At 51.0% G+C, this 12,795-nt stretch overlaps 5 protein-coding genes across 5 annotated transcripts; 2 read left to right on the top strand and 3 right to left on the bottom strand.

Annotated features, from left to right (window-relative positions):
• Positions 1-361: 361 nt before the first annotated feature.
• On the top strand, positions 362-4,189 carry VTN77DRAFT_6586 (uncharacterized protein; the record flags this gene model as incomplete). Its single annotated transcript, XM_069422880.1, has 3 exons — positions 362-534; positions 606-3,073; positions 3,150-4,189. The coding sequence occupies 3 exons, from the start codon at positions 362-364 to the stop codon at positions 4,187-4,189; spliced, it is 3,681 nt and encodes a 1,226-aa protein (XP_069281496.1).
• A 1,050-nt stretch (positions 4,190-5,239) lies between these two features.
• On the bottom strand, positions 5,240-6,532 carry VTN77DRAFT_6585 (uncharacterized protein; the record flags this gene model as incomplete). The annotated part of the gene is made up of 1 exon (XM_069422879.1): positions 5,240-6,532. The coding sequence occupies one exon, from the start codon at positions 6,530-6,532 to the stop codon at positions 5,240-5,242; it is 1,293 nt and encodes a 430-aa protein (XP_069281495.1).
• Positions 6,533-9,757: 3,225 nt separating this feature from the next.
• On the bottom strand, positions 9,758-10,342 carry VTN77DRAFT_6584 (uncharacterized protein; the record flags this gene model as incomplete). The annotated part of the gene is made up of 1 exon (XM_069422878.1): positions 9,758-10,342. The coding sequence occupies one exon, from the start codon at positions 10,340-10,342 to the stop codon at positions 9,758-9,760; it is 585 nt and encodes a 194-aa protein (XP_069281494.1).
• Positions 10,343-10,787: 445 nt separating this feature from the next.
• Positions 10,788-11,768, top strand: VTN77DRAFT_6583 (uncharacterized protein; the record flags this gene model as incomplete). The annotated part of the gene is made up of 3 exons (XM_069422877.1): positions 10,788-10,831; positions 10,878-11,138; positions 11,192-11,768. 3 exons carry the CDS (start codon positions 10,788-10,790, stop codon positions 11,766-11,768), a joined length of 882 nt encoding a protein of 293 aa, XP_069281493.1.
• Positions 11,769-11,984: 216 nt separating this feature from the next.
• VTN77DRAFT_6582 (uncharacterized protein) lies at positions 11,985-12,737 on the bottom strand (the record flags this gene model as incomplete). Its single annotated transcript, XM_069422876.1, has 1 exon — positions 11,985-12,737. The coding sequence occupies one exon, from the start codon at positions 12,735-12,737 to the stop codon at positions 11,985-11,987; it is 753 nt and encodes a 250-aa protein (XP_069281492.1).
• Between the last annotated feature and the right edge of the window lie 58 nt (positions 12,738-12,795).

Raw genomic sequence — 12,795 nt, 5'->3', positions numbered from 1 at the left:
TTGTGTGCTATTAACTCTGTTGAAGCCAATGGTGTGTTCCTGTTCACCATTTTCCGCGCGCTTCACCCTGAATGCTGGTACGTTCCTCTGTTGAAATCTTGAATCTTGGTCGGGCGACTCAGGACAAGGACAGCAAACAGGGACCAGGATCGACCATAGATAACTGATATTGGACCATTCTACCCGTCCAGCTCTCTTTCATGACGAGGTAGTCGCGATCATTCATGGCATTCATCCTTATTTCTCTGTGACGTCTTTCCGTTCGGCAACCTTGGCCGTTCTGCGTACAAAGACCACGTTCGACTGGACATACGGTTTTTGAACAGTGTCATTGGGAATATAGTTTCAGCCTGTGTCCAAAATGTCATCGAACGACGACCTTGGAGCTGCGCTTGATGGGTCAAGCGGCACTGCCCAGCGCAACTATGGGATGTCCCTCAAGGCCTTTCTTGCATCTTTGGTCACTGCCATCATAGTATTTGCGGTGGAAACGCTCCTCTTTCTCCTCCTGAAGGGAAAGCTCACTCGTATTTAGTGAGTATTTTGGACCTCAGGTCGTGTTCCCTGTGATTATATTTGCAACTGACAGTTGAATTCTCTACTAGCCAACCGCGTACATACCTTGTTCCAGACCGTGAACGTACAAAGCCGTCACCTCCAGGCCTCTTTCGTTGGATCATTGCTGTCTTTCGTACGTCCAATTCGGAGTTCATTCAGAAGTGTGGCCTGGATGCATATTTCTTTCTGAGATACCTGCGCATGCTTCTGAAGATCTTTCTCCCTCTTGGAATTCTGATTTTGCCAATTCTTATTCCATTGAATAAGGTGGGAGGGAAAGATAACAACCTGGAAGGCAACTCCAATAGTTCTAGATGGAACGTGACTGGCTTGGACCAATTGGCATGGGGCAATGTTGCACCGGAGCATACGGATCGCTACTGGGCCCATCTGGTATTAGCAGTCATCAGCATCGTCTATGTCTGCGCTGTGTTCTTCGACGAACTTAGGGGTTACATCCGTCTCCGGCAGGCGTATCTAACTTCTCCACAACATAGACTTCGGGCCTCTGCGACAACTGTGCTTGTCACCGCAATTCCACGGAAATGGCTCTCGGTAGAGGCCCTCAACAATCTGTATGACGTATTTCCTGGAGGCGTTCGGAATATCTGGATCAATCGAAACTTCGATGAGCTGAACGAAAAGGTCAAGCTGAGAAACAAGCTAGCTCTGCTCCTGGAGTCTGCAGAGACAGAATTGATCAGAAAGTGCAAGAAAGCACAGCTCAAGCAGGCAAGGGCCGAAGCAAAGAAAGCCGGCAAGAGCGCCACACAGATGGAAAGGGAAAAGGAGGCTGCCGATAAGAGAGCTTCAGAGATGGTAATGGGGTCCGGTATCAGCTCCGGTAATCCTCATCAGGTTGCTCACACTGTCAGCGAAGCTCTGAACCAGGAAAACCGTTCCAGTGGCCGAGCTACGTCTAGTGAGAGTCAAAGGAGTCGAGCGTTCATCCCGGTCGTTGGAGAAGGGCTCAATGCGGTAGGCCACGGAGCGACTGTGCTGGGTAAATCGGTCTTGGGAGGGATCAAAAAAATCGAAAAGGGTGTTGATGAACAGCTCAGTAGAAACCCGGGCTTTGTTCCTGATGCCGATGGTAGGGGAATTCAGGATGAACAACTGGGAGACGGTGTTGGTCCCGGACATCGCTTTTCACGATCCAGCAATGAAAGCGAGGCAGCTCCTGCTGGTTACAGCCCGGAACAAGGCAGAGAACCAGACCATAGGCCGTCCCGCGAGGATTCCGAAGATCCACAGCCTGAACCTAGCCGGCCGTTTTGGGCGCGGAACACATCGCCAAAGTCGAAGCGGAGTCTCAGGAGTCTCAGGAGTCTCAAGAGCGAACGGAAACCCCAGGGAGATGAAATTCCTCTGACCAAACCTGGAACCCCGGATAACCTTGGGGAGGAGGTGGAGTCTCAACGTGGCAGCCTTGACCAACCCCCAGAGAAGCAGCATCATAGCAGAAAGGATGAGGACAAAGCTGACGGGGAGGAATATCCACTGGCTTATAATGAAGATTATGAACGTGATTGTGGAGAGCCCTTGTGGAAAAAATACATCAAGGAAAAGGATCGTGAGACCATGCGGTTGCCCATCTTCGGCCTCAGTTGGATGCCGTCTCTTCCCCTGATTGGTAAAAAGGTCGACACTATCGATTATTGCAGAAAAGAAGTGGCGCGTCTGAATCTTGAGATCGAAATTGACCAGCAGCATCCGGAGAGATTCCCGCTGATGAATTCGGCATTCATTCAGTTCAACCATCAGGTTGCAGCCCATATGGCTTGTCAAGCAGTCAGTCACCATATTCCGAAACAGATGGCTCCACGGATTGTCGAAATTTCTCCGGATGATGTCATATGGGACAATATGTCAATTAGATGGTGGGAACGATATCTGCGAACCTTTGGCATCTTCTTCGTCGTTTGCGGCATGGTCGTAGGATGGGCATTTCCCGTCGCCTTCACTGGTCTCCTTTCACAGCTTTCGTATCTAGAAGGAAAGTTCACGTGGCTGTCCTGGCTCTCTAAGCTGCCAGAATGGTTCTTTTCGGCCGTCCAAGGTGTCCTGCCGCCACTTTTCCTCGCCATCCTTATGGCTCTGCTGCCTCTTATTTTGCGGTTCCTTACGAAGACGCAAGGAGTGCAAACGGGGATGGCTATTGAGCTCACTGTCCAGAACTACTATTTCGCATTTCTCTTCGTGCAGTTGTTCCTGGTCGTTGCCATCTCCTCCAGCTTTTCCACCATTTTCGACTCCTTTACGAACATCATCGGCTGGCCTCAAATCCTAGCGCAGAACATTCCGAAGTCAAGCAATTATTTCTTCTCTTACATGATCCTTCAGGCCATGTCCGTCAGCGCCGGAGCTCTTGTCCAGATCTTTAATCTCATAAGCTGGTTTATTCTAGCACCGATTTTCGACAACACTGCCAGGATGAAATGGGCTCGGACAACGAACTTGAACCAGATGCAATGGGGCACCTTCTTTCCTGTCTACACGACACTCGCATCAATTGGTGAGTGCGAACAACTCATTTTCCTTTTTTGTTTTTTTCTTGGCTTCTTTCTCATCGAAAAAAAAAATTCATGCAGGCCTCATTTACTGTATCGTTGCACCTCTTATTATGGTGTTCAATGTCATCACCTTTGGTCTCTTCTGGTTCGTCTATCGGTACAATACCCTATATGTGACCAAGTTCCGCTTCGACACTGGTGGTCTTCTCTTTCCGAAAGCCATCAACCAGCTGTTCACAGGGATTTATGTGATGGAACTTTGCTTGATAGGGCTGTTCTTCCTTGTGCGCGATGTCGACGGCAATGTCGCCTGTAAAGGTCAAGCAATCATCATGATCATTGTCCTCATCCTCACTATCGGGTACCAATTTCTCCTGAACGAGGCATTCTCTCCGCTGATTCGCTATCTGCCGATTACGTTGGAGGACGACGCAGTTCGCAGAGATGAAGAATTTGCCAGAGCTCAGCGGGCGAGGCTAGGTCTGCCTCCTGAGGATGACGACCAGGAAGGCATTGAACGTGAGCTGAAAGAACGTGAACAAGAGGAGCAAGCTGCAGAGAGCAGAGCGCAGGACATCGAACTAAGGAAAATCGAGGTCGAAAAGGGGCGGAGAAAGAATACTCACGAATTTGCAGCAAAGAGTGCGAACGCTCTGGGAAATGTCGGAAAGCTCGTCGGGAAACAAAACACCTGGGCCGATCGCTCTCAGAATCGCCGCTCGAAGTTCTTTGGGACCAACTCGAAAGTCGACGTACCTTCGATCCAGAGACTGCGTGAGAAACTGGTTCATGATGAAGAAAACCAGGGTCCCCCAACCAAGACGATTGGGCATGCGCTCTTCGCTGGCATCCATGACGAACTCGAGGACCTGACGCCTGACGAGCGTGATCAGCTGGTACAGCGGGCGTTCCAGCATGAGGCGTTACGCGCGAGGCGTCCCGTTATCTGGATCCCTCGCGATGATCTCGGAGTCAGTGACGATGAGATCTATCGCACGCAGCGATTCAGCAAGCACATCTGGATCAGTAATGAATACCAGGCTCTGGACGGCAAATGCCGCACCATCTTCAGCCGCAGTCCTCCTGACTTTTCCGAAGTTGACCTCATTCAGTTGTAGGCACTATACTGTACAGTGACAGGAAAGCGGTTATGCTGGGTGGATACGTGAGGTTTTAGCGGTAACGAGTACCAGAGCCATGCATTATGATTCATACCCCTTGTTATTTCTAATCCTCTTTCAATGTCTAATCCTCTTTCAATGATACCAATGCCTGCTCCTATTTCATTTCTGTCCTTGTCTCCAGCCCGCTTTGGTTATTCCGGCTGTTCTACTATACCTCTTTCTAGTGTTGGAATCAGACCATACCCTTCATCGCCTCCTTGCACTCCTAGTTCTCTGTCTTCACCATGATTCTGTACAGGCAGAAAGAAACCCTACATACGACATTGTACAGTACGTTGACATTGTACATTACTTCCTCTGTCGAGGTCAAGAATATTATTCTTATTACCATTATTTCATTTTCTTCGACTTTCTTTCCAGTCTTGCGAGACGAACCCAGAAACTCCATGGTGCTGGTGGAGGTCACGACACAGGCATGTCATCTGTTTCATAGTGGAGGAGATATCCTAGAGAGCAATCTCTGCTCTTGGAGATGTAACTTTGGTCGCTGTGGCGGAGGAGGAGGAGGAGAATCAGAGGCCTTGACTGGATCAAACTCTTCGAACGGAGAACAAGGATCCGGCAGGAGGTGGAGATGGCGTCATGTTGACTGATGGTATCAAGGACGTCTGCCTCAATGCACTTACAGCTGCTGAGAGGAAAGGAGATCAGAGCGGTTGTCACATTTGCATATTCACTGCTAAAAGACTGTCTAGCGAGAGCCGCAGCTTGAAGATCAGTCAACGGACCCATTGGAAAGTCTTCGATAAGCGGACAATCTCAAGTCGCTAGGTGAGCCCTCTTACAGAGTATATCCACGGTACGAGGTCCAGTCAGCGGACCGCATCTCACCCTCACGTGGAACTCTCTACAGTACGAATAACTAAAAATAGGCGAAAAGTTTTGTTTAGGACTATAAGTACAAAGCGTGAGTTTCATTATAATGTAGTTTATTTGGGTATCTCTGGTAAGTTCACGCTCCAATCAGGTCATTTGCCAGCTGGTCTAATCCATATACCTGCAAGTAGGCAGTCGATAGTTATCCACCACCCAGTACGGCCGTCGGACCCCCGTCCATTCACCCTCCAACTTCGGAACGGGGATATTCTCCCAGTCGACGTCAAACCCGGCCTCAAACAGATCCATCTCCACGACTTTCTGATAGACATCGTAGCTGATCTGCCGGTCAGCACCCATGCCGTTGAAGAAGCCCCATTGCCCGCTCGGGTCCAACAGCCCAATGACATGTTCGGAGAGAAATTGCCGGAAATCCGCATACGACTCGGCAAAGGTGTCGTAGTAGATGGCGTCGAAGGTCTCGCCCTGCTCGACCAGCGCCGGAAGGACGTCCTGCCACCGGCCTTCATGGATCTTCACACCGGGCTTCTCGTGCCAGCCTTTCCGCTTCATCTCAGCGATCACCTCCGGATGGGCCTCGACGATGTGGTGCGCGCTGGGGGACTGTTCTTGGAAGAACCCGTCCACGATACCCATGCCGTGACCGATGTTCAGCGCGCGCAGGCCGGGACGAGGGAGGAGCTTTCGCGCCGTCTTCGCCATTATGTCGGTTTCCCAGGCCATCATGACGCCGTTCTGGTCGCTGTCTAAGAGACGGTCGTTCTGGAAGGTCAAATTTGATTGAAGGTATCGGGTGTTGGTAACGTCTGGTTCTGCGGCTGCTGGTTGCGTTACTTCTGCTGTTCCTGATTCCTCAGCCGACGCTTCTCGTTGGGATTCCTGCGCCTCATTTTCCGTCGCATGGTTGTCCTCTTCTTTTTCTTCCTTATCCTCCTCGTCACCTTCACCCTCGCCGTCTGGAAGTCTTTCGTACCCTTCCAGCCGATTGAAAAGCAATTCTGCCCGCACGCCCGCGTCGACCATGAGCTCGTAGAGTTCCGTCAATCCCAACCTCCTTGCCAGACATCCAGGCGTCTCATCATTGTTATCCAAGTCATTCCATATCGCGCCTTCTTGCAGGAGAAACTTGACGGTCTCCCTCCCCGCCTCAATCACCTTGTCCTGCTCACTCTGCTGCTGCTGCTGCTGCTGCTGTTGCTCGGTATCATCCGCATGTACGCCGTTGGGTGCGTCGTCCGGCTCACAGGCTGCAATAGCCGCATGAAGGGGCGTATACCCCGTTTCTGGATCTTTCACGTTGACCGGGTTCTCGAGACCATTGTTCGATCGGATCAGCTCGCGCAGCTTGTCGATGTCATGCTGTGACGCGGCGAGGAGGATCTCTTGGACGTCGAGGTCGACGTTGATCTCGAGGTTCGGGTCCGTCAGGTCCGTCATCATGGTTGGTTGGTTATTAATTGTCTCTAATTAATATAACTTGTTAAAAGATCATGGAAGAAGGGTCTGATCTGATTGAGATGCGCAGCCCCTCACTCAGTACAGCGTATGCGGGGCCAATCTCAAAGCGCGAGGCGGAAAGATTGCGCAATTGGCAAGACACAGGGTTAATCGTCCCTTCGACAATTGACAGTAATAATTCAACAGACGAGACACCAAATTTGCCTCTCTTCTGTTTGGAGAATCAAAGGTGTTCGCGGCGTGGAATGAGATTTCAATTTCTTTTGCGGGGCAATTTTTGAATTGAATTGAATTTTTAGTGTTTGATCGGAGCTCCACCGAAAGCTTCCCTTCCCCACACATTCGTTCATTCGTCATTGGATCTGCAATCTACATACTCAGTGCACATTGGAAGTCTACAACGATGTAGACTGTAGACATTCTTCTTGAGATGTTTCGATATAATGACCAAAAACGAAAAAAAATAGGTAAATATCTCATCTATTTCCATTGGTTTTGATGCTCGTATCATTGGGTCATGATAACTAAAGACGAGCTACTTCCTTAAAAGCCCAAAATTGATCGTGGGCGCACTAGGAGTCACCTCCATAATGGCTGGACCTGCAATGACCGCACTGTCGTCCAGAGTCCCATTCACGGCCGTGTTGGTCAACAGGGCGTAGGTCTGGCCTTGGGCCTGCGCGGGAATTGTAGCTGTCACCGCGGAACTATTGATGACCTGTCCTGGGACACTGACGATGTCAAGGGCACTGACGAAGGTGACGAAGACGGTTGACGGGAGAGTGAGGCTGTTGGCACTACTACTCATGATCAAGGTCGCGACGGAGTTGGCAGATACTGAGGTAGGAGCCGCAGCACCACCACCGACGGTCAACGAGGGGAACGCCGTGAAGGGCAGTGCGGCATTCGTCGATGGACAAGACTGGATAAAGGCTGAGGCGATGGTGAAGATGGCATTGGGCGAGAGCGGCGTGCCGGCGATGTTCGCAGACACGACGTCCAGGATACTGGCCCGCTGGACGGCCTGATGCAGGCCTTCAGCGACGGTGATGGCGGCGGCCGCGTTGAGGATCTGTTTTGAGGAGATGATGCTGGCAGCGCCCAGATAGGCTGAGACGCCGACGCCTTCGAGGACGGTGGCGAGCCCAACGAAGCTCGCGACGTCAGTGAACGGGAAGGAATACTGACAGGCGGCGACGGGGGATGTTCCGGCCTGGCTGATGGTCTCTTGCAGGACGACGACGTGCTGTTCCTCGTCGTGAGCGACGAATTGCAGGTTGACGAAGAAGGTTGAATCGAATCCGGCGGCGAGGAAGTCGACCTCGGAGAATTGCGACAGCGCTTGTTTGTAGAAGGTGTTCTCAAGGTGCTCCAGCTAGAGACAGTGAGCAAGATGGTGTAAAATTCCTTTTGGGTGTTTATTCACACACCGTCAAGGCGAACTGCAACACGTCGACATCCGACACGGCTTGTTGACGACTGGTCAAGGGGAACGAGAGGACGCCTGTCGTGCAGCACCAAAGAGCGACGAGCACCGCTCGAGAAAAGAATTTCATGGTGAACGAGTAACAACGAGTATGCAATGTTATTGAAGGAATGAGGAAGGGTATATATAGAAGTCAAAAATTGAGTTGAATAAATGATGAAATGGCCAGCACTTCAGCGAATGGAAAATACGAGCAACAAAAAACAAAATAAAAATGAGCGTCACAAAAAAAAGAAGATAGAATGTAAGTATAAATTCAGTAGACCTCAACGAGCCCAGCTCAATGGGAACTCAAAAACCAGGGTGGAAGAACAAGACAGACAGAAGAGGGCGAAGACGCCATTTTGAGGACTGACTGCGCACGTATTTTTCTCTCATCTCATCTAATCTCCCAGATTAGATCCAGAACCAGGACCAGAGCCATGCAAGAAAAATGCCTAGTATGGAAAGAAAGGACGGGAACTGGGACGGGAACTGGGACAGGAACTGGGACAGGAACTAGACCCACAAGATCCGGTCAATGCGGCAAAAAAAAATGACAGTGAACGTGTGTTAGTGGGCCACAGTTCAGATTCAGCTAGAATAGATGTCATGGCGTCTCTTTTTGGGCGAATCTGCAACAGCGAGAGCATAGATGAGACGTACGGATCATCCCTCATTCAGTTGTCCCAGCATAGATTTGTCATCGATCTGGCGCCCTCCTACGTCGACAATACCAGAAAAGGAAGGCATGATTTTAGGTACCTACCCAGATAGGAAGTGGCGAGCACCTCCGGAGCACCCTGAGACAGTAGCGTAGTTGCCAACTGGCCAAAAAGGAAATATACCGTAGTCTGCGACATGTCGTTCCTCAACAGGCGATATGACTTATAAACCTGAGACTGTAAGCCACATTTTAAGGAATCGCACAAGGTGGACAGTTTTAACTACTCTGTAGTTACCTAGGGTTGAACTCTGCATTGGTTGGTTTTATTTCCTTTTTTGCAACCATTTGTGTTACAGCCAGGTTTCATATTCGGAAGCTTCCGCCATGGGCCTATCTATCTACCTGTATACCTGCAAAACCAGTCTACTCAAAAATATTATATCTATGAAGGATTTTAGAAATAAATAAATTTTGAGTGTAGAAATTTAGTCAAAGGGTTAACTACTTTTCTTTTTTATGTTGAAAATTTAAGATATCTTTATCCAAGGCAGCAGACTTATAATAACTTTTGTTTTTTTTTTTAAAAAAAAAATGAAAGCTGCCTCTAAAATTTTCCCACTCCCTAAAAAATCACATTTATATTTAATGATGATGATGAGCCCTTTAGAATCAATTATTTTAGGAAAGTAAAAATTACATAGCTATAGTATATTCTCCTCATATACAAGAATATGGTTACAACTTTTTATTAGTAGAATAAAGTTATCTTAAATCTATAAATCTATAGTTTAATTTTATACGTTTATTGTCAATAGATAGATAAAAGTTTGGAGAAATTTTTCTTTAGTCCAATTTTAAAGATAGTTGAAATAAAAGATCTTATAATTATAATTGTAATAATTTGATTTAATTACAAATATGAAGAGAATAAACTCAAACATGGTCAATTGTCGGCCGGCCACTCTGGTATCTGGATTGTCCTGAATATATTAGTACTCTACCCTAGACTTGTTGAATTCGTTTTCTTTTAATAGACGGTTTGAATCCAGCATTCGAATTAGACAGCCACGTCTGGTTACTCCTCCACGCAAAACTCAACCGCTTCTGCCGACGTAACGTAAATCGGATCATCCCAGCGCGGCTTCCACTCACTTCCCCGGATGAGATCTTCCAGATCGCCCTCCATCCAGGCGTCGATGGTCAGACCGTCCCTCACACGGATCGTGTATCGCCGCCCAATCCGCAGCAGCTGCATGCCCAGTCGCAACAGCCGGTACCGCTTGGAGCCCATGGCCTTGATGCGCTCGGGGGTAAAGACCTCGTGGCCAAAGGGCCGGAACGAGACGCTCCAGACATGCGGCACACCCGGGTGCAGCGTCACAAACCGCTCCTTCTGCTCGGGGACGAGACGCAGCGGAGGCGCGGTGGAGCCGTTGACATCGACGGTCGGAAGGCCCACCGTCTCGCCGGTGTCAGCTTCCTGGATGTGCAGGCAGTTGACGAGAGGGAAGAAGCTCGGCACGCTGGCGGTGGTAAGGCCGACGGTGACGGGGTGGGCGCTGTCCAGCAGCGTCCACGACAGGGTGAGTTGTGGATCTGCGGGGTCGGAGTAGGAGACGATGGGCGGGAGACGCGCTTCTGCTAGGACGCGCGGGGCCATGATTATTATTAGTATTATTTAAAAGTTCTGGTGGGGTTGCGGGAGGTGGTCAAGTTGGATATCATCTTCCCGCGGAAAATCAGGCATAATAGATGTGAGATGTGAAGGCATGCTTCGAAAAGTGCTGCCTGGACTGAATTCAAGCAGATGATCGCAGCAGGATGGATGCCTAGATCGAGGCCCGTTAGTTGGTGTTGGTTGTATTGTGCATACGGAGTACATTAGTCGTAGATGTGTTGGTGGCTTGAGTTGGCTGTTCAACAGGTCACGAGGCGTGCGGGCCAACTCGCCCGTGCGGGGTGTCTTTCTTCATAATAGCTGACATCTTTTAAGGGTAATCTTGTTCATCATTGACGACCATCTTCGAACATATTTCCTAGGCCAGTTGATTGCTCAGATCTATCAACCTGTCAACTGTCAACTGTCAATCGTCAACCAACCGATCATGGCTGCTGACCGCAGCTCGATCGCATCTATACTCCTCAACTAGCATGTCCTCCATCTGCTTATGCTCGCTCACTACTAACTTTGACAGCCTTCTCTTCTGCATCATCGTCCTCTCCTACGTCCCGCAGTATTGCCGTCTCCAGTCTCGCCGCACCACAGATGGCCTCTCGCCGTGGTTTATCCTCCTGCGTGCGGTCTCCACGACCGCCAATCTAGCCAACCTGCTCATTCTCCCGGCTGCATCCGCGGCAATGGACTACTGCCGAACTGAGTATTCAGTTGGGCGATGTGTCGTGGAGTTGGTGACCCATTGGCAGGTTGCGGCGGACTGGATTGGGTCTCACGTCATGTAAGCGGCGAGCCATGTGAAGAGCAGGACGATCACTCAAAGAGGAATGACAGACTCTTTCTCTATGGGCGCTATTATTGCCGAGACGTCCCGCGAAAGACGAGGACTGCCACTTCCATCATCACGATCAGTCTCGTCTTCGATGTGTTGCTGCTGGGCCCGTCGCTGTTTCTCGACATCAACCCCCCCATCCCTTCGCCGGGGTACTACAACCTGATGCGGAGGATCTGGTCGTTCACGACGATCGCCATCTCCACGCTGCTCGCGCTCATCTGCCACTGGCCCCAGTTCTATCACACGGGGACTTTGAAGCGAGTCGGTAGCCTCAGTGTTGATACGCTCTGCGTCCAGACGGTGGCATACTTCCTCCTGGCGGTGTCCTTGTGGGAGCGATTTGGGATACCCGCAGACGGCCTTTGGTATCAGTATATGGACGCATTTAACATGTGGATCACTTACCTGATCATGGGCGTTCAAGCGGGCGTTCTGCTGGTCGAGAGCATCTACGTGGCCTATGCCTACGCCTCTACCTATGCCTATTCCCCGTCTGCGCTCGAGGGACCACCAGCGCCAGACGATGCTAACCCCGTCGTTGACGAACAGACGCCACTGCTCGCGAGTCGGCCATAGGCTGCTGGTTGAGTTAAAGCTTCGCGAGATTGCCCGTGGATCCTCTGTTTAACGCCCGGAACGTTCTTCGTCCCATGTAAGTAGGTTACGAATATGGAGTTCAGATAATGCGGTACGTGTGTCCGTATATAGGCAGAATTTAGAATACTATTTCTCAAAACTATATAAGTCATATCCACAATTTACACACATGCCGCGTATACACATCATACTCCGTCATATCTCCATCTCCAACCCCGGCATCTCCACTATCGCCTGTTTACCCCCCACCTGGCCGTCCTTCTGGCAGGTGTTGAGGATGCCCTCGAGATAGTTGGCCATGCGCGCGCAGCCCATGCAGAGCGGCGTCTTGGACGTCGAGCACAGGTCGACGGCGACATTTCCGCTGACGGCGACGTTGGCGCACCCGCCGCTGCCGTCGCTGCAGCACAGGGACTCGTCGCCCCAGGCGTCCAGCTGCTGGTTGATGGCCTGGACGGCGCTGACAGAAGCGTCGTTGGGCCCGCACTGCGGCGACGACGCCGTCGCCGGAGGTTTTGGGCCACAGTTCTCGTACAGGTTCACCGGCGCCAGGCCCTGCGGTAGCGTCGTGTAGGGACACGGGTTGCTGCCAGACGAGACCGCGACGAAGTCGCCCGCGGAGCCGCAGTCACACCAGCCTTCGCGCTGGAAGAGAGGACAGACGCCCATGGCGCCGCTGGGATCGGCCGCGTACTGGCAGCTCACGGCGGCGGGCCCCACGGGGTCCTTGTAGCGACCGTTCTTCAGGCACAGCTTGGTCCAGAAGACCTCGAGCGCCAGCCAGACATAGTTGTCTGCGTTGAGGATGCACTGGCCGGGGTTGGTCCTGAGCAGCTGGCGCGTCCAGTAGGGCCCGTAGGCCCGGATGCTGTCAGTGCTGACATCGGTGATGTGCGAGCCCACGACGGCGGCGCCGACGTTGTCGTTGTGCAGCCACTCGTGCACCATGGTGACGGCCAGGAAGTCCATCTCGATGTCGACGGTGTCGCCGATGGTGTTGCACTTG

This window comes from Rasamsonia byssochlamydoides, assembly GCF_041956645.1.
Source record: "Rasamsonia byssochlamydoides strain NRRL 3658 unplaced genomic scaffold VTN77scaffold_5, whole genome shotgun sequence".
In the NCBI taxonomy this organism is placed as follows: Eukaryota; Fungi; Ascomycota; class Eurotiomycetes; order Eurotiales; family Trichocomaceae; genus Rasamsonia; species Rasamsonia byssochlamydoides.
Note: the sequence above shows the minus strand (reverse complement) of the source record. Positions and strands in the feature narration are given on the sequence as shown.